General features: G+C 40.7%; 1 protein-coding gene across 19 annotated transcripts in view; it reads right to left on the reverse strand.

Moving 5' to 3' along the window:
- Positions 1–8,387: 8,387 nt before the first annotated feature.
- ECT2 (epithelial cell transforming 2) overlaps positions 8,388–27,159 on the reverse strand; it is a 137,049-nt gene continuing 118,277 nt past the window's right edge. For 9 of the 19 annotated variants that reach the window (XM_043521734.1, XM_043521730.1, XM_043521735.1 and 6 more), the window contains 8 exons: positions 27,000–27,078; positions 26,643–26,762; positions 20,298–20,436; positions 18,425–18,579; positions 15,923–16,030; positions 15,195–15,341; positions 11,095–11,415; positions 8,388–9,737 (listed from right to left, as the gene is read on the reverse strand). In XM_043521734.1, the coding sequence (XP_043377669.1) occupies positions 11,119–11,415; positions 15,195–15,341; positions 15,923–16,030; positions 18,425–18,579; positions 20,298–20,436; positions 26,643–26,762; positions 27,000–27,078 (1,045 nt within the window). In that variant the 3' untranslated portion in view covers positions 8,388–9,737; positions 11,095–11,118. Of the gene's footprint in view, positions 9,738–11,094; positions 11,416–12,373; positions 12,453–15,194; positions 15,342–15,922; positions 16,031–18,424; positions 18,580–20,297; positions 20,437–26,642; positions 26,763–26,999; positions 27,079–27,159 lie in introns of those variants that run through there. The other 10 variants (XM_043521744.1, XM_043521745.1, XM_043521742.1 and 7 more) reach the window with 2 other exon arrangements.

The following is a 27,159-nucleotide window of genomic DNA, read 5'->3' on the forward strand; positions in this document are numbered from 1 at the left end:
AAGCAGGGCTTTTTCCAGTCCTGCCCATTCTACTATGGGCAAATGGGTGTTGATAATAGTTCTTTTGGTGCATTCAATTATTGTCCCCTCCCACTACTTCCTAAATGGTTTGCCCTAGCTCAGTTAATCACACACAAGGTGTGCTTTGATCAAAGTGCACGATTTACTGGGTATTAGGGCAGTTTGACTTGCTCCCTGTCAGGAGCAGGGACAGACTTGACAGTTGATTGACTGAAAAGCTTCTATTCTTTCTATGATCAGGTTAGTCCCTTTGAATGTCCGCCTAACGCTCCCCATTCATTATCTGACCGCAGTACTGCACTGTGTTTGTTACACCCACTTGTTACATCCAGCCTTGGATTTTAAAATCTTTGGTCAGGGAACATTTTTTTCTTGGGGTTGTATGACGCCTAATACAATGGAATTTGATCTTGCACTTTTACCCGACACAGTCACCCATTTGTGGGGTTGGGAAGCATTGAGTTTAGTGAAACACCAGAACCATAACCACCTATATGACTAATGCAGTTTGCCAGGTATACTATTCACCTGTTGTGGAACTGCATAAGTCTCTAGTATTTTAACCCAGCTATGCTGTTGTTTTTTTGTTTTGTTTTTTAAAACGAGCTCCCTCCTCTTATTTCCCCATTCTGGCTCTCTTAGGGGCAATACTAAAAGCAGAATAAGGGCTTTTGCCACTAGCCTGAGACTGATAACGGCAGGTGCTCTTAGCAATTCAGGGAACAAACATGCCCTGAATTAACTGCTGCTCAAGTCTGTCACTTTACAATGCAGTCACAAAGCAGCACACAATGCCACTGAGGGCAGTCTCTGCATTTTAGCACCTCATTTGACCAGGTGTCACAATCCAGTGGCCTCCTTGCTTTAGGGAATCTCCTGGGAAGGCAGATCAGCAGTGTACATTGCTAGCATCGCAAAGCATTTTGGGGAGGGTCAGAGGTGTGTGAGGGGGGAGTGGAAGTTTCCTTTGCAGGTAGGAGAGGCAGGGAAGAGAGCAGAGAATGGGTTAACTCAACACTGCAGCTAGCAAGCTCAGTCCGAAGATAAGAAGCCGACTTCAGCCCAAGGCCAGCTGCTACCTGCCAAGACAGAAGGGGGGAAGTCCAACCCCTCCCCCTCCCCCCGACGAGCCATAAGAAGAGAAAAACTAAGTGGAGCAAAGCTGCAAAGATAACAGCAAGAACAGTGAGAGCAAATGAGATGACGAGGACAGCGAAGGCTAATAGAAGGGAAAACAAAGTCTCTGGAGCCGGGATGTTTTGGGAAACTGAGAAGGCCACAGCAAGCTGATTTGAATTGACACAAAGAGCACCAGGAACAGAGCAGAATGGAACACCCCCAAAGGAGCCCAGGGCTTAAAACCCTCCTGAGAGCTAGAGCAATTCGGAAAGCAAAGCAGATCCTTGGATAGCCTGGGCCCAGTACAGCAATCCCGTCCCCCTCTCCGCCGCCCCCCCCTTCTTCTGATGTTACACCCAGACTTGGCCAGTCTGGGAGGTGTGTAAGAGTATGAAAGTGGGTTAGGGCTTAGGGTATTAACGCTTTCTTTCTTCCCCTGGGTGATGTCGGAGTGTTCCCAACACACACTGTTATTTTAATCAATAAAGCTTTAAAATTTAGACATTTGGTGTGCCTCGTCATCTCCTCCCCAAAAAGATCCTGTGGCCCCAGCCTGATCAACTGTAGCCCAGGCAGATTTTTGTTACCAATCTGTCACATAGGAAGGTCTCAGCCCTTGTGCAGACCTACTGCAAAACCTCTAAACTAATTGCTAAGTTCAGCCCCGCCATTTATGGCAGATTTGCCTAGTTACACAGAAAAGCAAAAGGGTTGGGGGGATAGACGGCGGACATTATCCTCATTCTCACCTTTCCTCTTAATAGAAGTTTTGGCTTGTTGACGTGAACAGACCTAGAACCTCCATTTGAAAACATTGAATAGATTTAAATTTGTAATTGTCAAGAAAAAGTCTTTGGGGAATGGGTACGTCAGGAACAGAACCTGCTGTCCCCCCCACACCCCTATTCTTCAGCAAGAATAGTTACACGAGGATTGTCTGCATCTGGTCTACTCAAGTGCTTACATCATTTGAAGCAGTAACACACTGAAAGTGAGGAATTAAGCATATGCCCATTTCCCATACTACCTGCAGGCAGAAGATGTTGGTTCTGGCCCTTTGCCACACAGCGTGCACAATTTATCTCTATGCAGGAGCTCTGGGGTATCCATTTGATCTTTTACAACACAATTTATAAAATCCAGCGATAGCTGCACCATTAAGCGAAATTGCATTGTTTCTTGAGAGCACACCAGTAGATCCTTGCCTCTCTGACAAAGAAAGATTTCGTATGAAAGTCCAAAATATTTTTTTAAATGGCAAAATAAAGAATGTAACAAGCCAGCGTATTAAAGTCCGAAAATGTGATATTATCTTTATGATTGAAGACTTGTAGGTAAACAAGCTGGAGTACCTAGCCTGTAATTCTAATTTTGTACTCATAATTCAACTTTCTCTTCTTGCCAACTTTTCCATCTTGGTGCATAAATAGTACAGAACGTGACTGGACAATATCGAGTAGAATTTGCAAGCCTTGACTTACAACTATAGTTTAGTGTTAAACTGGGTCCTCATCTTGGTAAGACTAACCTGCAGCCTCATCTGTACAATAGTACTGTTTAATTCCTAGTTCTTAAATTTGGAGTTTTCGAAACAAGCTTCCCTCCCACACCCTACTTGACAGAAAGCCTGCTGAAGAATTTTGCTTTAGTTAAGGACTTACAGCATCAAGTGTTCACCGCACAAAATGGTTGATTACAGCTGTACTGTGCTCTCTATAAAACACCCCATTTAAAAACAAGGAAGTAGGCATCTTCTGCACCAATTCAAACCTCCAAATCAATTTAAAATGCAGCCTCTCAGGTAGAGTGCATAGAATCTAACCTTGAAGAAAAAGGTATGGACAAAGCTAGCAAGATCTGCATCTGAAAGATAAGGCTCTACGTGGTCTGGCCCGAAAAGGGATATTAAAATGCCTCTGTTCAGTTAATGGATTTGATGTTACTCTTGCAGCCTAAAACTAGTGTTGAAAGTTAAAAAACCTACTATTTTAAGCATTAAATTTCTAAGCTATGTTAGTCATATTTGAGGAGGTGTGCATGAACTGCAAATTACATCAGCTTTGTTCCTTAACCTTTTTTGAATGATTGACTCAAACATTACAAGCAGAATGTTCTCAAATTCCCCTCCCCTCTCTCATCACACAAAGTTTGCAATTTGTAAGCTCTTCCCCAGCCAAATTCAGACAAGCAAGCAGAGAAGCCAAGACCAGCCAGAAGGAAAAAAAAGTGTCCTGTTTATGGTCCATTAGTACACTAGGTGTCCATTATCAGCTACAGCTATTGCCTAAAACACTTTCTAAAGTATGCAGAGAGTCTGCTTCACATCAGAAGCTAGACAGGAGAATCCAACTGGTTGGGAGAGAGAGGAAATCTTCAGTATTAGGAATTAGCAAACAGTGCATGAAATGAACAACCAGAGATCAACTGCAGAATGGTCATACTAAAGCCTGAGAAACATGGCCTGAGGTGCAATAGGCTTGCTACCCATTTGTGCCAAATTATGGAGTAGAAAACTAAAGGAAAGAAAAACAAAGACAAGCCACCCGTAGAGGAAAGATGAGCCTCTACTTCTAGGTTTTATACTTCAGACCTCAAAAACCCCATTTAGGCTGTTTACAGCAGTCCTTTCAGTTTTCTAGTAGCCTTTTACCTTCACTTCAATCCTTGGGCCAGTGCTAAACAATTTGAGCGGTTATGTAACCAAAAAAATTTTTAAATCTACATTTGTAAGTTGCACTTTCACAACAAAGATTGCACTACAGTACTTGTATGAGGAGAATTGATAAATACTATTTCTTTTGTCAATTTTTACAGTGCAAAGAATCAAAAATACACACTGATTTCAATTACACAGAATACAATATATATGAAAATGTAGAAAACATCCAAAAATTGGTATTCTATTGTTTAGCAGTGCAATTAAAACTGCAATTAATTTTATTACGATTTTTTTTTTAATTGCGTGAGTTAACTGCTATTAATTGACAGCCCTACTCTTAACCTGATTCATGGTCTCTGCTAGAGTGAGATTTAAAAATCTGCACTCTATGGTAGGGAGTAATTCTACAATCAGTAGCTAAATTCCATGGCCAAATTACAGAGTAATGGACCATGCTGATCCAGAAGGATAGGTCTTTTGACAGACTGCAGTTACAAGAGAGCCAAGCAGAGTGTACAAAGAGTGGCAGAGTTTTGGTCTCTTCTGGTGGAAGATTATTTAGTCCAGCTCCATTTGAAGTTTGAACCTACAGAGTATCCAGTTTATTTTTCTTTGACTCTTGCCTTCACAAAATATAAAAGACTTGCTAAAGAAAAACCAGAAAAAAAAAATCCATTGGTTTTCTGAACATTATACATATAATTTTTTGGTTGTGGGAATGGCAGAACTAACCGAGCTAGTCAGCATGTCTTTGCTCTATTTCCATTGGTACACTGGTTTCAGAGTAACAGCCGTGTTAGTCTGTTTCGCAAAAAGAAAAGGAGTACTTGTGGCACCTTAGAGACTAACCAATTTATTTGAGCATAAGCTTTCATGAGCTACAGCTCACTTCAGCGGATGCACTGGAACCCTATTGATTACAGTCAGTTTGGGGCTTCTCACATAAAAGAGAAAGTCAAAGACTCATGTCATCACAGCTGAGAAACGTAGTCGTCAATGTTGATAGCAGCATTTGCTATAACCACATACAGATCAGATCTACAACTATACAATGCAAAGGAATTGGCACAAGAAATTGCAAGCCCATTAGCAAGAATTTTTAATGAATCTGTAAACTCAGGGGTTGTACCGTATGATTGGAGAATTGCTAACATAGTTCCTATTTTTAAGAAAGGGAAAAAAGTGATCCAGGTAATTATAGGCCTGTTAGTTTGCCATCTGTAGCATGCAAGGTCTTGGAAAAAGTTTTGAAGGAGAAGGTAGTTATGGACATTGAAGTCAATGGTAAATGGGACAAAATACAACATGGTTTTACAAAAGGTAGATCGTGCCAAACCAACCTGATCTCCTTCTTTGAGAAAGTAACAGATTTTTTTTAGACAAAGGAAACGCAGTGGATCTAATTTACCTGGATTTTAGTAAGGCATTTGATACCGTGCCACATGGGGAATTAGTTAAATTGGATAAGATGGGGATCAATAGGAAAATTGAAAGGTGGATAAAGAATTGGTTAAAGGGGAGACTACAACGGGTCCTACTGAAAGGTGAACTGTCAGGCTGGAGGGAGGTTACCAGTGGAGTTCCTCAAGGATCGGTTTTGGGACCAATCTTTTTATTACTGACCTTGGAACAAAAAGTGGGAGTGTGCTAATATAGTTTGCGGATGATACAAAGCTGGGAGGTATTGCCAATTTAGAGAAGGACAGGGATACCCTACAGGAGGATCTGGATGACCTTGTAAACTGGAGTAATAGTAATAGGATGAAATTTAATAGTGAAGTGTAAGGTCATGCATTTAGGGATTAACAACAAGAATTTTAGTTATAAGCTAGGGACGCATCAATTAGAAGTAACGGAAGAGGAAAAGGACCTTGGAGTATTGGTTGATCATAGGATGACTATGAGCCACCAATGTGATATGGCTGTGAAAAAAGCCAATGCAGTATTGGGATGCATCAGGAGAGGTATTTCCAGTAAGGATAAGGAGGTTTTAGTACCGTTATACAAGGTACTGGTGAGACCTCACCTGGAATACTGTGTGCAGTTCTGGTCTCCCATGTTTAAGAAGGATGAATTCAAACTGGAACAGGTACAGAGAAGGGCTACTAGGATGTCCGAGGAATGGAAAACTTGTCTTATGAAAGGAGACTCAGGGAGCTTGGCTTGTTTAGCCTAACTAAAAGAAGGTTGAGGGGAGATATGATTGCTCTCTATAAATATATCAGAGGGATAAATACCAGAGAGGGAGAGGAATTATTTAAGGTCAGTACCAATGTGGACACAAGAACAAATGGATATAAACTGGCCACTAGGAAATTTAGACTAGAAATTAGACGAAGGTTTTTAACCATCAGAGGAGTGAAGTTTTGGAATAGCCTTCCATGGGAAGCAGTGGGGGCAAAAGATCTATCTGGCTTTAAGATCAAACTCTGTAAGTTTATGGAGGAGATGGTATGATGGGATAACATGGTTTTGGTAATTAAATATTCATAAATAGGCCCAGTGGCCTGTGATGGGCTATTAGATGGGGTGAGATCCGAGTTACCCAGGAAAGAATTTTCTGTAGTATCTGGCTGATGAATCTTGCCCATATGCTCAGGGTTTAGCTGATCGCCATATTTGGGGTCGGGAAGGAATTTTCCTCCAGGGCAGATTGGAAGAGTCCCTGGAGGTTTTTCGCCTTCCTCTGTAGCATGGGGCATGGGTCACTTGCTGGAGGATTCTCTGCTCCTTTAAGTCTTTAAACTATGATTTGAGGACTTCAATAGCACAGGTGTGAGGGTTTTTTTTGTAGGAGTGGTGGGTGAAGTTCTGTGGCCTGCGTTGTGCAGGAAGTCAGACTAGATGATCATAATGGTCCCTTCTGACCTAAATATCTATGAATCTATAAAGCCATAATTCCACCAAGGCATTCTTATGACAAATTGTATTAGAACATAGCTAGTAATCCCTCATCCAGAAAGATCTATACATAAACGTTGTGTGACCTTGTCTCTTGATTGGTCTTTGTGATTATCATAGACCAGGTGCCAGCTCTCACCAGGGCTTTAGGCACCAGATGAGCACTGACAAATTCATAGCTGGAAACCAGACCAGCTCACCTCTATATTGGTCTTATTCAGGATAGGTGTCAGACTTGTAAGGATGCATTTAGTCTCTATAAAAAATGCTTGTATGCATTAATGTTATTTAGAAGGTCTAAATCTCATGTTATAAAGGTAATACTTAAGTTTTGTTCTATAGCGGTGAAAATGCCTGCTCTGAATTTATGAACCCAGGCAGGAGGAATGGATCCCCACTCATCAAGGGCTATAAAGACTAAGCAGGCCATCATGCAAATGTCATGATACAAAGACTGGGTTGATGGTCCTCTTACACCTGTGAAGGTGCTATGGACAAGAAAGCTCATCCCATCACCTTGAATTCTGGAAGACTATAAAGAATTTTCATATCCCTTTGCTGTTTGGACTTTCACAGGGCTGGAGTGAGGAAACAAAAGCAGAGATTCCCTAATCAACCTGGTTTAGCCTTAAAAGGCATTCAATGCTGACAGTTACATCTGTCACTAACTGATTTGTGTAAATATGTTGCCTGCTTTAAACTGTAAATAACTCATTTCTTTTTCTTAGTGAATAAATCCTTAGTTTACTATAGGAATGGCTATAAGCATTGCCTTCGGTGAGACATCTCCGGTACAAATTAACATGGGGTAAGTGACTGGTCTCTTGGGATTTGGATCAACCTGAATATTTTGAGATCTTTGGGGTAAGTGACCATTTATCACTAAGTCCAGCTTGTCTGGGTGGTAAGATAGACTGGAGTGCCCAAGGGGACTGTCTAGAATTCCATGGTAAGGTAATTATAGTGCTTCAGGAGTTCACATTTGTTACTGGTTTGGTGAAATCAATTTTAGAACATGCAACCAGTTTGGGGTGACTACCATGTTTTTTGGCAGTCTACCCTGAGGTTGGCACTCATGGTGATGAACCATTCCAAAGAGCATGACACCCGTATACTGTTTTATCCTGTGTGTTCGTTTTAAGCGAAAAAAGGGCCCCAATACAACAAGGGACTTAAGTCAATGGGATAAGAGTTCTCAGGACCTAGCAAGAGAAAGCTCAACGTTTAGAATTTTGCAGTTTACTGGAAAGTTAAAGCATTACATTCCTGATATCAGTAACGTAGTGTAAGCAGCAATTAGCTTATGATGAAATACACTGAATGATTCTTCCTTAATTTAGACTGTATTTTATATATCCTACAGCTAGCTTTCATAGCATGTTTGTGTACTTTAGGGATTTTCCTCTTGGAAGAGAGCCACTTTTCCTTCAAACACAGAAACCCAAAGATAGTCACATTGTCAGAAAAACATGCAACGCTCACTGACAGAACAGTATCCACAACAGTAAATCCTCACAAGGAATTTCACAGGAACCTTGTTGGGTATATGTGTATATATTTAGTGGACTGCAACTATATTACTATGATTCACTATACAAGCTTCTAGACTAGCTCCTGATGCAGTAACACTCACCTTGACACAGACTCATTGGACTTTTCTTAAAGTCTGTTTAGTACAACAGTAAGCAATGTTTTAAACAGTTTATTTACATGATTTATATTGGCAAAAAAACCTATCTTAAAAATACAGAAGTAACAGGCCATCTGACATCTTCAAAAGCAGCACTAATTACATATAACAGAAAAAGTAGCATTTTGTAGTTAAATGGAATCTTAAGAGTTGGAAATGCCACGCATGACACACAGGCAATTAGTTCAAAGTTATTAAGTGCAGAAATATACACATTTGGACAATTCCTGAGACGGGGTTGGATAATACAGACTGAAAACATGATTTTAAAAATGTACAGCTTGCAAAGAAAAAAAATACAAAAAGATTAAGTATAGCAAAGATGTAGAAAAAGGTTTTGGAAATTATACACCAAAAACCTGTACATAAAAATATTACTGTTAGACATTGAAACCAGGTCCACAATTTCAGCTTCGCACTGGAGGAGACTGTGAATGAATAAGCTATATATAAAAAAGTAGTTATACAAAGTTTGGAGACTATTTTTAAAAATAGTCTCAATTCAAAGGCTATAAATACAATTTAAGTACAGTGATGTTTTTTCCTTGGACTTCCACATCCAAAAATGTTAGTTTTAATTTGCTATCAGATCAGTTACTTTTGGTGGCTAAGCCAGTCACAGGATTTGGATGTATTGGATTAGAAAAGGATGCATAGAAAGTACGAAGGATGCATATGCAGTAGACCACTCAAAAAGGTACACTCATGCACCAATAAACTAGATCTTCTAGAATAGCCAGACAAAGCAGCTGTATAACAGGCCAACTGTTATACTTTAAAGGGTGTATCTTAAACTATTTCAGGTTAGTCAATGGTCCATGCATTAGCTTTTAAGATTAGTAGTACAGAGCCAATTGATGAAGTTAAGTAGCCTCTTCTAGATTAACTGAATATCATCCTCCAGTGGATGACTCAAGTAAGAGACTTCTTAATTTCAGCATTTAACACCAAAACAATTTATTGCATAAAGGAGACAGTTTGTTGAAAGAAAGTGTTTACATTACGCTGGTGGGGAAATGGATTGTGCAAAGGAATACAATATTTCTAAACCTAGATCAAGTTTTTCACTTGTTTGGTTGATTAGGTGATCTGCTTCAGTACTAGTCAAAGAGTCCCTACCAGTTAGCAAAATGTTAGGTAACTAAGTTAAGCAACTAAGTGACAATGACTAAAGTACCATTAATGTCAGTAATAGGTCATCTGAACAGCCAGTAGCTTGTCAGTCATTACAGTATAGGAGTCCATTTTAAGCCTACTTCATATCAAGTGGGTTGTTGATCGACTTAAGGTATGACTCCTCTTTGCAAACAATGAGGGAAGGTTGACCAAGGAAGGAGAAGGGATACCCTGGTAGGGAAAAAAGAAAAACAAAAAAATGTTAATATGATCAAGGTATCAGTCTCAGTGTTGTAGTCATACCTCTCAACGTTTCAAGACCCAAAATAAGCGGGACACAGTTGGTCCAGTTTATTCAGTAAAGGTAGTCTGCTGACCCTTAATTTTAGGGACTGGCATTTTCAAGTTTTGGATAACTAACTTGGTGGGTAAGAGACATGGTTAAGTTCATTATATAAAATGAAGATTTCCCCTGTAATAAGACTGTTGAGAGGTATGTACATTACTAGGAGACCTTCTGAAGAGTTCTTAATAAAGCAAATATCTAACCCACATCCTTGTGCAGTTCATGCTTTTACAACAGCGTAGTATCTCCTTCCAAGTTTTCTAACACAGAACATGTTATAAGACAGTTTGCTATATTAGCAAATCTTGAAAGATTGAGATGAGCTTCCCCTAGCTACATAACCACTTAAACTTGTTCTGCTCTTACCATATTTTTAAGCTTCCTCAAAAACTACTGATTTGACCCTTACAAAGACTTTTTTTTATACCAAAGGGCCACAAAAAAATTGTGACTTACTTTTGGTAGTTTATTACTGAATAGTCTTAGCCTGTATCACTGCAAACTAGACAAAAGGCTTGCTATTCTGATGTGAACAAGTCTCAGCAGAACTGATCATCAGTGGATTTTGTTGTGATCTGCAGGCTTAGCAGTTTGTTGCTAAGCAAAAGTTGAAACTAAAATCAGTATAAGAATAGTTGTAAGAGCTGCTTTAAGAGCTAAAAAAATTTCTTTACAACCTCAGAAGTTTAATTTCACTTGAAGTGATAACAAGTGATAGTACTATAGTTGTGCTTTAGTTGTTGAACTAGAAGAGAAACGTGTTCTTATGGAGGTATTTAGCATAGGATGATAATTGCAAAACTCACTGTTTAAGACTCATGAAAGTCAACAGTTGTACTCTAGAAGTCTTCCATATTTGCAATCAGAGGCAATAGACTCCATGCTGAATCCAGAATTTGATTGGTCAAATTTTGACTTTAGCATGAAGACTCTCCCATACTTACATTAAATGTGTAAATATTAAGAGGCACTTTAAATGCTATCATTGGGCAAACGTGGTTAAAAAACTTGGAAAGAAATCCAAAACCCCTCAATACCAGTGATGTCAATTCCATTTCCAAAGAATTTAAATTCCCCATTTCAGACCCAACTAGTTAACAGAAGAAATATTAAGTAGCCTAATGGGAGTTGAGATGTGCACCAAGGCAGACCAAGGAAAACCCAGCACCCATTAGAAACATTTGACAGATTCTTTAATCTTCTAGTAGTTGTGCTAAATATGAGAATCTTTAAGAAGCTCACTTTATGCAACATGGGCATTAAAGATCAGGGTTTGACGACGGAACTGTTCTCAACACCTCTCCGGTCATCTCCTACATCACAAGTGGTAGTAATGACAGGAATGGGACAAGGTCTGGCCAAAGAGTGGCCATTTAAGCTTTCAGGGCTGGAAGGAGTTTTTCCTTCTCTGGCATGTGAAGGACGGCTAGTTGGAGAGTCAGGACGGAGCACAGGTCGAGACCTGGAACTTTGAGAGCTCCCATCAACAGAATTGGAGCGCTGAACACTAACGACATGTTTGACAGATCCATTTAGGCTGTATGTAGAAGAGGAACGTGCAATCTACAAATAGGAAGGGGGGTGGGGTGAAGAGTTAGTGCAGACACTGCATAATTCACTGGTTACTCTTTTATTGTGCCTTATTTCAATGCCATATCTCTAAGTAAACAAAAAAAATTGTACATACCTATGGCCAGGATATTATCTACACAAAGCACTTCACCTAAACAATTCCTTTGAGTCCTTTGTAAGAAGCTTAGTGGGCTCTTATGTTCTGTGAATTTTAAAACTTACTCAATATCTTCAACAGATTAATTTTGCAGGAACAGCAGTGAGATCATGCCACAGCACTTTAAACAGGTTCAATAATGCATACAAGCCAGAACAGTACTCTTTCTGCAATAGTTTGCTCCTAGTGGAGATTGTATTAATGGTCTTAAATTGAAGTAATGACAAATTCACAAGTCATTTTCCCCATCCAAATGACGCTCTTGGGTATATATTATCAGCAACTATCAGTGCTATTGTGTATTAGGCCATTGAAACGCTACATGAAGCACTGCTTTGACCGGATATCCCAGGTGTCTATATTATCTGTCACAGCAATATACAAAACAATTGAATCAACTTTATAAAAGTGTTATATGTAAACTTTAAGAGCTAGGATCCAGAATACAACCCCATGGAGGAATCAGAGGGTTTCCTGCTGGAACTAAAAATCACTGGGGTAATTATTGCAAATCCCTAAGCAAGTAGCAAGGCTGAAGTAGCTTTACCTCCTGGGGGAAGTTACGTGTACTAATTTAACTCTATGAGACCTTGACGAACCAAACAGAAAAATAGTATAAAGTGATCACCCTAACATAAATGGGGAAGTCACTTTCACCTGATCAATGACACTGACCAAGAGGGACAAATCCTGAAGGAATTGGAGAGATGAAAGATGGGTGACTATTTGGTAAGCTAGGACTAGTATGTGAGCTGTTTTTAAGATATGTTCTCTTTTGATCCAAACACTTACTTTGCTTTGACACTGTTATTGCCCCAGAGAGCAAGCAGAACTGCAGGTCCTCAATGAAATGCAGACATGCTGGGATAATCTGTGAATTGAAGTAGGAATTACATTCTAGATCTAGACAAAGTTGTGGGACTCCACCCAAGAAAAGTTTCAGACCCCTAGAGTGTGGGTGCCCTCAAGGAAGCCACAAAGGGATGAGAGATGCAGTAACTTTGAAAACTGAAAATTGCCATTTAGCCCCACCTAAATGCAAAACTGTTGATTTCATAACTAATTTAGCTGCAGGTTGGATTGTTTTTAACCACAGCTCCCTTTTCCTAAGCACAGGATGGATGCCATGCTGCCAACTTATATGTTTGGTAGTTTACTATTTGGAAGAGCATCAAGAGATTTTGAATTCATCTTGTTAATGCACAGAAAAGAAAGGGATTCAACCAATCCCTTGTAGTTCTGACACGTTTAAGGGTGAAGCTCAACTATGTAAGGACATAGGGGTAGAGAAAATGCATGACTGGAATGTAACTATTTTTATGAGATACAAACTGTACCAGAATGAGGATAGCCACAGGTAAAATAGCAAGAGGGGAGGAGGAATAAAAATTAAATCTGTAAGTGATTTTTTGGGGAAGAAACCTCTAATGGGAGGAAGGATGCAACTATCCCTGTGGGCAATTTATTCCTTAGTTACCTTCTGCTGAACTTCTAGCAGTTTCCTCTGAAGCAGCTATTTCTGGCTACTGTTAGAAAGCATACTGGACGAGGTGGACCACTGATCTGATTCAGAACATTAGTTCATATGCTCCCATCCTTAACTCAAGCAGCAGAGTGAAGCAATACTTTGACAGTTGATTATCAGTGGGCCATTAAAGTGCACATTATACTGTATTACCCCTATTCCAGAGGGGATACCCTGCAAGGCAACTATAGGAGACCACCACCACAAGAGTTACAAGGGAAATTTTCAACAAGTTACAGATCTAAGAGCAGGCGTTATAACATACAATTTACTCAAAAATTTAGTTTAGTTTATTTTCAATCCCACCAAGTCCCGTCTGTTATAGTTAGTTGTGCTGGCAACTTGAGTGTCTACTGCTATAGTTCTTAAACTATAGCAGAGAAAAGAGTAGCAGTATGTTATTTTAGAAACTGAAGACGGAGATCCTCTCCCCTCCCCAAATCTATGACACACTGAATATCCTTTCCTGGGGGTTTGGGGCTGCAGCTTCTTGGTTCCTCCCCGGCCCTGTTTAGAGTCCATGAGGATAGAAGTTAATGAGGTAAGAAAGCACAGGATGTCTGTTTTTAAATGCGAAATTTAGCCATTTCAAGTTACACGAACCAGCTGTATACTTTGTCCTAAGATAGCTTCAGAAATAATTTCATTCCAAGTTGTGCGAAGAGTTTCTCATCTTGCCATGAGAGAGTACGTTCATTCTTAAAAGGTAGTCACTTTTTGGAATCTGCATAGTGCATTCTCCCTCCTTGTTTCCCATGGTACAGCAGATATTTCTGCATTTTACAGACTGCCAGCAAGTTAAAGAAGTATGGGCTGGATGAATGGACTATAAGGTGGATAGAAAGCTGGCTAGATTGTCGGGCTCAACGGGTAGTGATCAATGGCTCCATGTCTAGTTGGCAGCCGGTATCAAGTGGAGTGCCCCAGGGGTTGGTCCTGGAGCCAGTTTTGTTCAATATCTTCATAAAATGATCTGGAGGATGGTGTGGATTGCACCCTCAGCAAGTTTGCAGATGACACTAAATTGGGAGGAGTGGTAAATACGCTGGAGGGTAGGGATAGGATACAGAGGGACCTAGACAAATTGGAGGATTGGGCCAAAAGAAATCTGAGGTTCAACAAGGACAAGTGCAGAGTCCTGCACTTAGGACGGAAGAATCCCATGCACCGCTACAGACTAGGGACCGAACGGCTCGGCAGCAGTTCTGCAGAAAAGGACTTAGGGGTTACAGTGGACGAGAAGCTGGATATGAGTCAACAGTGTGCCCTTGTTGCCAAGAAGGCCAATGGCATTTTGGGATGTATACGTAGGGGCATTGCCAGCAGATCGAGGGACGTGATCATTCCCCTCTATTCGACATTGGTGAGGCCTCATCTGGAGTAGTGTGTCCAGTTTTGGGCCCCACGCTATAAGAAGGATGTGGAAAAATTGGAAAGAGTCCAGCGGAGGGCAACAAAAATGATTAGGGGACTGGAACACATGACTTATGAGGAGAGGCTGAGGAAACTGGGGATGTTTAGTCTGCGGAAGAGAAGAATGAGGGGGGATTTGATAGCTGCTTTCAACTACCTGAAAGGGGGTTCCAAAGAGGATGGCTCTAGACTGTTCAGTGGTAGCAGATGACAGAACAAGGAGTAATGGTCTCAAGTTGCAGTGGGGGAGATTTAGATTGGATATTAGGAAAAACTTTCACTATGAGGGTGGTGAAACACTGGAACGCGTTACCTAGGGAGGTGGTGGAATCTCCTTCCCTAGAAGTTTTTAAGGTCAGGCTTGACAAAGTCCTGGCTGGGGTGATTTAGTCGGGGATCGGTCCTGCTTTGAGCAGGGGGTTGGACTAGATGACCTCCTGAGGTCCCTTCCAACCCTGATATTCTATAATAAGACATCTTAAGAGATTTTACTCAGACCAGAATATAAATGGAGTTTTTTTTTTTTTAAGTACAGAAAAGTATGGCATATGCATTGTGGACCTTGTTTAATAAGAGGTTGCCATGTAAGAATAAGCTCTGTGCACCAAAATTAATACAGTCAGCTTTATCAAAATGAAAGTTATGCCACTTGGACTGTACAGCCAAGTCACTTACTGCTAACGAGGATGTACTGGTCAGGCGGCTGCCTAAGTAACTTTCATTAGCTGAGCAGGGACTCCTTCCTTCTACTGTATTGTGTGCCATTAACGCCCTTCGAAGAGCTCTCTTTGGTGTTTTGGAGAAAGAAAATGCTCTTGTAACCTGCAGAGTTTGACAAGAGTTGTTACATACATTAAGTCTTAGCATGAGACCACTAGCATCTAACATGCATTCACATTTTGATTTGCTGTGGAATAACATTAACAGTCTAGAGACCATGTCCTACAATGCTTTCTATACAGCATCTTAGAGGTCTATTTTAGTAGTCAACCTGTGCATGCTCGCTTTTCAATCCCTGCTCCTTCAGCTGACTGCTACATATGGTCTGGACACCATGGGTTGAATTAACACAGACTCTTCATTTTACATAGGTCACAAAACAGTCACATTGCAACTCTGCAGCACAATTGATCTCATGGAATTTCTTTTAACGTATAAAAAAGTAAAGAAATTTTTTGAATGTATTTACAATCCTGCAATTAAAAAAACAAACAAAAAACCCCCAATTTCATTTTCTCCTCCTAATCAGTTCATATAGAGAGAGAGAGAGAGAGAACTTTGCCAGCACTGGAAGAAATACCAACATAAATTTGTTGACTACACTGGCACTAGAAGATTTTGGTGCAAGTAATAAGGTTCACATATCAGGTAATTACTTAGCAAGTAGGGAATTAAACACTTACCTTTTTTGATGTTTTCTTTATTGCCCTGGATGCCCTACTCAACGTACTGTCCACATCTTTTGTATTTATGTCAATTGAATCAGGATCGGTAGTGTAAATAAGGTTTTCCTAGACACAGGCATAATTATAAGAACAGGTGCACAAATCCACCAGGATTTTTCCAACACATCATCTTTGAGTACACTCAAAAATGTGAGTTTAATCTTCTAAAATTTAATTATTTATCATCAATTCCTGTTTGAAGATCTCTAAATTCCACTGGAGAAGGGATAGCAAATGTAGCAGCTGTACTTAATCTTGCAGCTGCTATTTGGATTTACTTGATTTACTGAAGCTAGCTACTAGAACAGTCTCTTGTAGGAGACCTTAGCCCCATTTTCAAAATCAGGGTAGTCAAAGCAAACCAAGTGGGTCAAATCTGAACTTATTAAAAAGCCAGGCCTGATGCAAAGGGATATGCACATTTGAACTGTAAATGTAGTGGAGTCTTGGCATGGCAAGATACTCCACTATTCTAATGGACAGACTGGGTAGTCTTCAAAAGTCTTCTAGTTAAAGTCGATACCTTTGGCTTATGTTTGGTAAAAAGTGCTTCAGAAGATCCCAAGTTCCCCCAGAGAACAGAAATTAACGTTACTGGAATGATTCAAAACGTAGACTATTCAGTTACATAATTAAGAGCAGTGCCCTAGTGCACAGGATAGGATGAAGCTTTAAATATTTTTATAGTTTTACTTGCCAGTTTTAGAAGAGTCACTGACATCCCAATAAATATTTCATATTTTGTGTTCTGAAACTCCAGTAGTATCACAGGAGTCTTTAGATTAGACTTTTTAATTGATCTTTTGTGAAGTCGGAGGAAAGCTGCCCGAAGACGACTGTACACACAAGAGTTAAGTTTCAAGAACAGCTTATGACAGCATTGTTCACTGCAGTGCTACTAGGCAGAGTAGAAGTTAAAGCCTTTACTGCCACCATGTGGCAGACTTGTATAATTATGCCTATGTTTTCTAATAAATGAAGTAGGTATTTACATCAGACTTTTCAGAAACGGTGTGGTGTCCAGGTACAGCTGGAGAAGAGGATCAAGTTTTTGACCCCCTAAAGTGCAAAAAAGATTCCAGTTTTATTTGGTATGCAAATCAAGCTAAAGATGGGGGCACATTCAGAATGGAAATGTGTTGCTTTAAAGTGTGGTGGGGCTGCTGCCTTTAAGTAGACATCAATGTATATTACCACTCTGAGGACTGGATGTAGTTAGGAACGGACAAGGTGTGTTTCAGAGTATCATATTCCACATTAGAAAAGCACTTGACCCCTCACTATTTCCAATGTACTGTAATGTGACAGAACAGTAGTAACAGATGATACCCCATTTCTACTATTATACTGATTAGAATTGAGTGGCGATAAAGACAATTAAAGGAACTGATAGATGGGTGGCTGGCCCACTTAGCAAAACTGTCAGATACTTCTCTCAGGATAAAAATATCTTTTACTGTGTGTGGTTGGGCGGGGGGGGAGGGGAAGAGGCGTAAAATACCCCTTCTCCAGAAGTTCACCCATTCAAAGTGAGCCAGTGGATCAGAAATAGTACACATTCTGAATTAGTGTCCTCATGGAAAGACAAGACTCATTTAAAGAAAGGTTTTTTGTTTTTTTTTCAGCCTTAAAGAAACAACCTCAAATATTTAACAGATTGTATAGTGAAAATATGAAGTAACATGTTGAACAAAGTCAAACTCAAACCGGCTGTTCACTCCAGAGTGTGTGTGTGTGGGGGGGGGGGGGGTGAGGAGAGGGGGAGGGGGGTGTACGTACGTGTGCGCGCACACACAGAAAATGTAAGCTGGAAGGTCCTTGTCCAGTTACCATTTACATGCTGTATTTCAAAGTTTGTACATTTTTTATTTTTGGCTTCTGGCCTGGAAATACACACTGGAAATTCTCAAAGGTGTGCTGGGAGAAGGCTGACACCTTAGAACATTCCAGTTTGTGATGAAAGATGCTTTAGGGCTCTATGCCTCACTGAGGTAGAACCATTTCATACCGCTGTTCTATCAGGCTGTCTATACAGACCAACGAATTAAGGGATTATACACAGTCAATTTCTACATCTCAATGAAAATGCCTACTGTTAGAAATGCTACAACAATGCAGAGAATTGCGCTGGCCTGGCTTACACTGGTAAAAGACCCAAAAGATAGTATAGATACAATAGGGCATGTCTATACTACAGGCCTTGGACTGTTATCACAACCATAAAGAATTAGTAGTATTTTTATTTAAAATAAAGAAGCCAGGTTCTGTAGAACCTAATGGTTAAGGAGTAGGCCTTAGTAGCCCTCTTAACCACCAGAGAAGTTTCTTACTCTGTTAGCTTGAGGATATGCCAAGGCCTGGTTTCTTCCTAATATCACAAAGAAGCAGTTAAATTAAATGTATCTAAGAGACATTTGCAATGAACTATTTTCACTGATAACCTACTACTAGACAACTTACAGCATCTGCTTTACAAATTGTATTCGCTACATGCCGACACAGCATCTTCAGCCAATCCTCTTTAGGAGGCTCCTCAGTTGTCATCTGAAAACTGAACAACAAGTTGTTCTGTTCTGTTGGTGGCCGCACAACCAAGGCAAAAGCTTTGTGGCAGTCTATAATTGAAGACAAAAACATTCAGTTCACACTGTTCCAAACAGAGGACAGTCTACCTTCGTACAATTCTGGAAAAAACCCCCACAGATTTTAAGCAAGTAATCTTATGACTTACATTTAAGTAGCAGTCAGATTCAAGTTAAAGACTATTAGGGTATGTCTACACTGCAATTAAGCTCCTGTGGTTGGCCTGTGCCAGCTGATTCAGGCTAGCAGTGCTTGGGTTAAGGGGCTATTTAATTGCACTGTAGACATTTGGGCTCTGGCTGTGAGGGTCCCAGAGCCTGGGCTCTAGCCCAAGCCTGAACATCTGCACTGCAACTAAAACAGCCCCTTAGCTTGAGCCCCACTAGCCAGAGTCAGCTGGCACAAGCCAGCTGAGGGGGTCTAATTGAAGTGTAGACATTGCCTTATAGGCAGCATAGTCTAATGGATAAGAAAATGGCAGTAACAAATCTTGGATTCTCTTCTCAGTTCTGCAACCTTGGGCAGGTTGTTTCTTCACCTGCAAAGCAGAGGGAAGTGATGCCTGCCCTATTTTGTAGAGCACTTTGAGAAGCAACATTGAAGCTGCTACATATTCTATTATGAAGGAAGGTTGACCATTTGAGATATTCAAATTTGACTAAACAGAATTATATCTTATATCTTAAAAGGGGATGTTAAACCCAGTCTATGCTGGACAAGTGACCCATTGCTGACAACCAACCAGTGCTGAACACAATTAAGTTGCAAGCATAGACAGACACTGCTTCAGAAACGGGAGCTAGAACTTGGTCAGAAGGGTTCAGCTACCCTCTTGCCATCATTGGATCATCTTTTAGTGTGAAGAAGCCAAGAGGCTAAAATTCATTGTCAGTCTACTCTGGTGTCTCTGCCATCAAATAATTAGACTACAGCAAAAAGCACACACTCTCCATTAATACCAGTTTAAAAAATGACTGCAGTTAAATCTAAAGTTACAGTTAGACTGTATGAGGTTGCTGCCTGCTTACTAGATGGCCTCTTCCTACTTCTTACTCAGAAGAGTTGTCTTAAGCTCTGAAAAACATACAAACCCAGTAAGATCTGATGAAGAGATCTAGAGAACACCAACCAAAAAGTTTGATCACTTGAAGTGAAGCATTATTGTACTTTAATTTCTAACCAGAAAATGTTTACAGCAATTACAAGCTTCTGCAAACAGATTTATGATGGTATTGCTGCTACAACATTGAATAAATTGGTATGAACTGTTGCTACCATGAAACATTAATCTAACCGTGACCAAGCGGTAACACGAGTTAAGTTAAACCTTTGTCCTCAGGTGGGAGGGATAGCTCCTTGAGTGCCACCACCACATTTGAAATGAAGATTTGTATTTGTGGAAACAGCAATGGGCCAAGCAACAAAAAGCACACTCAGCAGAACAAGGGCTGTGTTTAAAAACTCTGTAGGCTTATTTTTTATTGCAGGTTCACAGTGCCATTTGGCTGGCTCTTGTTGATATGGCCTTTAGTGGTTATTTCAAGATCATTGGCCAGCAGGCAAACAATCTTTAAATAAAAAACTTATTGCTTTGTGGTTTCAAGCCAGAACATTAGCATTTGTAGCTGTCAGCTGGAGTGTAATCACATAATTAGTTCTCAGAATATATTATATACACACTTCAATGTTCTATCTCCCCCACCATTCCCCCACTGGGTTTATTAGCTATAACACCATTCCAAGCACAGACCTTCTGTCTCCCTGATGTCTAGCACTTTCTTGATCTGCGAGAGAGGCATGAGAACAATGTGCTTGAGAGATGCTGGGGGCCTGGTCTGGCCATGGGGGCTCTTGAAAGCACTGATAACTTTGTGCCGTTTCCTTGCAATCTGTAAGAAGAGTATGAGGTAACAAGTTTAAATCTTACAATTAAAACAATCAATAAAAATCAAAGCTTAAAGCTTAGTGAGAGAGAACAGATGAAGTCTTCATATAGTAACTAGCTCCAACATATGGATTTATACTTCTGTTTGAAGAGAAGCTGTATGTCTTTTTTCAGAAGAACTAGGATTGTTTTTATTTAAAAAAAAGGAAGTATGTTCCTTGAAAGGCTATGATATTTCCTCTCATCTGGTTCCTCTAGTTTCCCAGTATACTCTTGCATGCACCTAGCTGTAGAGCAGATCCTAAAAACAGCAGATTGGTCAATGTTCAAACAGGGATGCCACCTGTTAGTTGTAGCCCAGTACAGTATTTGGATTTTCAGAGCCCTTGGCCCAGCTTAGAAAGTTCACTTCTCTGCAACCAGAGTGACTTGAAGCAGTTTTATCTACAATGTGATAAGTTTGGCTTTACCTAAGTGAGACAAGCTACTAAAAAACATGGCAAGCTCAAAGCAATGAGGGCCACAGCATTGGAAGGTGGATGGGCTAGGGGTTCCCAGGAGACAATTTGGCAGCCGTTTGCTTTAGGTTAGTATTTTTTAAATGTCTAACTGCTCTTTTCCATGAGGCCACGCACTATTTGCTGCGGGAAAGAAGGGGAATTTGGGGATAAGTTGTTTATAAGTAGTCCAAGGTAGGGAGAGTGTTTCAACATGGTCCAATGCAAGCCATCTTTTGACCTTACATGCCTCTCCAATACCACCCACGCTCAAAGAAGCACTTCTCTCTTTTACATTCAAGCTTAGAGGGGGCTGTGTTTTTCTGACACCTCAGATACCTAATTCACAGGAGTCAGTTCATGATTCTGTTCCTTCATTCACAAAACTGGAAGAATCTTCTCTGTACTCTGTCTGCTATGTTTTGATAATGACTTCCTCTTCTATGTGCTTTCTTCAGTGATTAACTATTTTTGCTCCCTCAAGATTCTGTCACTGGATCCCTTATTCCTATTGTTTACTTCCACATCTCTCGCCCTTGAGTCACTCTGATTCAAAGGGAAAGTTCACACATAGCAATTTTTTACTGTTTGAGGACTGGAGAGTATTCTGCAATCCACCAATACTACATAGGTTTTTATACTATATTTATTGTAGCATGTTCCTTGCTTAGCAGCAGGAAATACTTTAGAAATTACATGAAGTGTTCTTCATCAGAAAGGCACAATACTGCAGACTCCACCCCATGATTCCAGATTCCTACTAGTTAGGTGAGTGAAAAACCAAAGCAAAGCCATGGAGCTTGGAGCTGTTGCACAGGAAAGCAATCCTTTGCTCAAAAACAAGTGTGATACTTAATCTTAATTATTTAAAATAAGACACTTGCTAGGGTGTGTGTACAATGAAGGCTACAAAATCATGGGCTCCCAGTTTGCTTGCAGGATTTCTAAGTTTGATGCAGTACTAGTCCACTTTAGATTCTTCCTCTCCCTCAATGACAACGTATGTATTAGCAATATCCATTTTTTAAAAAGGTGAAAGTAGTCCTCACTAGAGCCAAAAGTTACAGGATTTCATCAGGAAATCTAGTGTAAGATTTTACACTGATGAAAAATTCCCTACTTATTACTAGTACCCCAATTCATGTGATCTTACATTGAATACGTAAGGAGGAGGTAAGGAACTTTGGAAAGTGGATTTCTAGGCATCCCTTAGAACAGGCAATTTTAGAAACTCCTTGGGGTAGGAAATGGACCACCCACCAAAAACAAAGCCACCACAACTCACGTAATCTGTGTATTTTGTGAAATACACATTTTTACAATAGTGTCAAAATGGAATTTTCATGGTCCATCTACAATTCATGAATCTCCAAATTAATCCTTTCTTGCTATCCTCCTCCCCTCCCCAAACACATTGTATCCCATCCTGGCACTTAAAGAAGTTGAGATTCCTTTGGGGTCCGTTCTGCTTTAGCAGTTTTATTTAGTTCATAACAATCTCTCATGACATAGTTTTATATATGTGGGTTTAAGTGCATTATATCACTGAGACCTCTAATAAAGCTATCTAGCACAGACTGCCGAAGTGATTTTCTGTCTACTATTTCACAAAATCAATAGCTGCCAAAACCCTGACCCCAATCCTTAGGAAGTATTCTGTGTACCGGTCTGATAAATATCAAAGTTCCTCAAGCATTTTTTGGGAGACCTATGTTGAAGTTTGCCTTTAATAGTGTTGAAAATGAAGAGTTTTCCTCCATCAAGAGCTAGTGAAACCAGGCAGCAAGTTCCTTTCCCAAATATAAAAGACACATGAAAAAGGTTAAAGACAACTGTATTGACTAGTACAGGGATAACTGCAGCAGGTTGCCAGATCTCACAGCACAGTGAGGATGACACACAAAGGGACTGCAAACCCCCCCATTTCTCTGCTGAGTTAGGTGGGACATGCAAAAGGAGCAGAAAAATCTGCCACAGAAAATAGTCTGTTGGCATACATGACAATGCACAGGTGATATTCCATGAGGAATTCTTAGAACAGTCAATGGGTGCCAACATCTGGAAACTCTAGGGCTGTTTATTCAAAATCAGGGAACAGGTTGAGTACAGGACAGGCATAGCACAGCTAAAGTTCAGAAAGCTGCTGAAGGCAGGAGTACTCATGGTACATGGTGCTACTCAAATTCCATGGCCACATCATCACTTTGAGGCACTCAATTATTCAGATATCAGGCTGCCCGCAAACCTGTCTTGTGGAGCCATCCCAGTGTTGCTGCACTTGGACAAGTGACTCTGGCTCACCAACTTGGCTCAAGCTACATTATAGATGCAACTTTTTAAAGGAATGACAATGAAATGGGAGTCTTGGGGTGACTTCCTCCTCTGCCCTAGCCTCCAGTTCCTCAAATGATGTTTCCTGCTGTGAAAGGGCAGAGGGAGGATGGCGTAACCTCAGTTTCCCTAAAGGACAGTTCCGGAAGTCTATTGAATTGTTGCCAATAGCCAGCCCACAGGTCCCAATATGGCCATTGCAAGGGTCCATAATGGAGCAGGAGTGGCATACAGATTTGGTTCCACCATCCTAGATGAGCTGCAAAGTTCTCCCTGAAGAGGAATGTTGGAGAACCCCTAATAGGGATTGGGGGGAGGGGAGAGGGAATCGAGGAGACTGACTGGGAGTCTTCCTCCATGTTCTCCCATGGGAGAAGGAAAGGGGAAAGCAGCCAAAGAAGATGTAGGAGAGTCCTGTGTCAGATTTGCCACTCAGAGCCCGAGATCTCGTGAGATTGTGAGATGCTCAGTACCTGACAGCAACCAGGACTCTAGTTCATACTAACACCACAGCCAAGGTCACAGTGGCTGGAGCTGATAGCACCATTAATGATGAGCATGCTACAGGCTGTGTCAGATGCTGATGCCTGCTCCGTACCAAGTGTACTGCTGGTAAAGGCACCATGCCTGAGCTACTTGCATTGGTACCAATGGCTGGGTTAAGGCTTGTGATGGCACCAATGGGAAGCTCAAGGGTACCCTCTGCTTACACCCCTTCCTAGCAGAGGGTATAGGCACCCTATTGGAGCTATGTTTCTTCTCCTTGGATCTCCAAGGCTTCATGGTCCTGCCAGCACTAGAGGAAGAGTCCTTGGCTTCAGCAGAACCCTTGGAGATGAAGGCCTGGACAGGAACCTAATCTTCTTTGCAGCTGGCTCCTTAGATACAGAGTCTGTGCTCGTCTTTTTGGGAGTATTCCGAGGGTGCTCCAAAGGCTTTTTCTTATGAGAAACATGACCCGAGGTTGATTGGGGTGCTGGATCAGTCCTGGGACAAATGTTCAGGGGGGAGAGAGGCCTGACCTGGATCAGAGGGTGGTTGTAGGGACTGTTCCATCACCAGCAGTTGGAGTTTTATCTCCCTGTTTTGCCTAGCCCTGGACTTAAGGGCTATACAAAAGCAAAAAAGGAGCACTTTGGGAGATGTGGGACTCCGCAAGGCAATCATCCATTGTCACTGGTATAGCCTCCTGGAGGAGAGGCAGCATTTGAAACTTGGCAAGCCAGGCATATCCCACCAGGAAAGGGCAAGTCTCCAAGGGAAGAAAGAAGGAATGCAGTTCTTGCACCTAAACCACCACTAACAACCACCCTAAATTAACTATGACAGAAAAAGGGGACAAAGAGAAAAGCCTTGTATGCTCTAGGCAGACAATGTAGTATTCAGTCTCAGGCAGAGGCAGAAATGAAGGAACTGAGGACGGTTTGCCATGCACTCCTATATAGCCTTGGTGTTTGCCACAAGATTTCATAGGGCACGTATGTGGGCTGAATGGACACTGATACCTCGAAATCTTCAATCAAGGGCTCAAGAGGCATATGTGAATCTGAAATGGAGCACCCACAGGTGCTCCACTACTCAAAGAACACTGCTTCCCCAAAAAAGGGGCAGTGGGTGCCAGATACTAGTAGAGATCATTCCTGAGTAGGTTATATCAGTTTGGGGGAAGATGAGAGTCATCATTTAAGCCCCAAGTGTGCAGAAAACACATGACTTTAAAAAAAAAAAAAAAAAAAAAAAAAAAAAAAAAAAAATCAGAGCAGTATCTCGGGAACCCCTTGCTCAAACAACTTTCAGTGTGGACCACTAACTCTACCCCAGACACTAATGATACATGGCAGTTTAAAGATAATTCATGTACACATTTATTTTAGAGCCCTTGGAAAATAACTGTTAAACAGCAAGCTAGTCTTAGCCTTAATGAGAGAGGTGCTCCTGCCCCTATACAGTTACAATGCTTCAAGTGGGCATATCTACACATATTCCCATATGGTAGCATAGACTAGAATGAATCAAAGTGGATCCTGCTTACCAGGGCCCACTACCCCACCAAGATGTAGTTGTAGTTTTAGGAATTTACACAAGGCCCTGAGTCTATGTCCATTAACGCTCAGTCATTTTTAGCCTTCTAAAGGAGAAGAAGAAGAAGAAGAGAAAAAAGAAACGAAGAAACCCACACCCGAAGTTTTGTCAAAGCCAATTTAACTTGCCTTTCTTTTGGCAGAGTGGTGCTTCTCTGGGCCAGAGTAGCTCAGCTTTATTGTATCACTTAATGACAAAACAAAGTTATCTTGCCTGTAGTGGTGTGACACTAGTCCAAGGTGTTAAACTGCCTTGTGGTCTTTCTTTGGGCAGACTTTGCAGCGAGTTTTAAATTCCTTAACGAAAGTCTCTGAACCAGTCACAGTAGTTGAGGTTGTAAATAATACTTTTTCTCTCTCTCTCTTCACTTAAGCCTCCAAAGCCCAATTACGCTCCCCCAACCACGTCTTCATTTTTCCAACAGCAATTACTGGTTATACTGCTTGTGTGGACACTTTAGACTACACAAAAATGTGTACATAAGCAGATATCTACCTGAGAGAGACCCATTTACTGATATTAAATACCAATAAGCCCCAGAAGACGCAAATGTGCTAAGTCAGTATCTCCAGCACTTCCAGTAGTGCCAGTGGCTGACAAGCACCAAAGGCTTGATTCACTACAAGCTGAAAATAACTAACTTATACACAGACACACACACACGTAACTACTGAAATCCAGGTTGTCAATCCAATCCCAAGCATGCTGAGATTTAACATTTTCTACTTCTTAGAGGAAAATGGATGTTGATGTGTTAGGGACAAGTAAAATGCTCAAACTTGCTGTAATTTAAAAGCTTTGAAAAATACAAGCAGCGTTCACTCATTCATGCGAACATTATCTTTATGCACTGCATTTACTTATGAAAAATTGAATGATTTATCAGAAGGCATAGGCCAGAAGAAAAATTATAGCTAAGCTAAACTCATTTATGTCACTAGTTTAATTTTTGTACCAAGGAACTGTGTCCTGTGGAAGAGCAACAGATACTGAAGCACCATCGTTCTACTTTAGCGGACAGTATTATTCCATATGCTGCTTCAACATAATGTCTTTCACTGCCAATATGTAGTCAGCTCATTAGGGATATAAGACATTACCAACTTGTCAGTGCAATCTCTACAGTAGTGCCAAGAAACCGGCAATATTGATAGCAGGCTAAATGTTCAACTTGCCCTCTCCGTTTAGTATTTCTTCATAGGGTTTCAGTATTTAGGATAACTTGCTTATTTATACTAAAGTTTGAGTTACAATGCATTCTGCAATGCCTCAGTTCAGTGAGAATTTTCTACAGCCTTACCTCTAGACAGTCACTAAACAGAAAGAGCGTGACCTGTTCTCCTCTGTCACAGAGGTCATCGCCAAGTGCAACCGTTTCCAATCGCTGAACTAAGCTTCGGTGAGATGACAAGAGATTGGCCTAAATGGTAGAAATGAGCAGTTCATTAATAAATACGAGCCAGACTACCACTCACTCAACTCAATATTGGAAATATGGTTTTATAGTGAAGGACCTTTTAACCTTTGATATTGTTGAATGTACATTCTAAACACAAGAGTTATACAGAGGTAATCAGGTTAAGTAGAATTTTAACACAAGGGCTAAGTCAGTTGGTTAGTCATTCTACAGGTCAATAGCTTGAGGGCAGTAACTTACTGGACATCCATCAACTTCGTACACAACATCAAAGATCAGTCTTTGTGCTTCTGTTTTCCTTTTGTCTTCATTAATGTGCCTGAGGAAAGTATGTTGGTTTAATCAGTATTAAACAATAAGAACAGATCAAACTAAATTTAAAGGCACAAAAGTGAGGCTG

The sequence above is a fragment of the Chelonia mydas genome, chromosome 9 (assembly GCF_015237465.2).
Source record: "Chelonia mydas isolate rCheMyd1 chromosome 9, rCheMyd1.pri.v2, whole genome shotgun sequence".
Classification (NCBI taxonomy): domain Eukaryota; kingdom Metazoa; phylum Chordata; order Testudines; family Cheloniidae; genus Chelonia; species Chelonia mydas.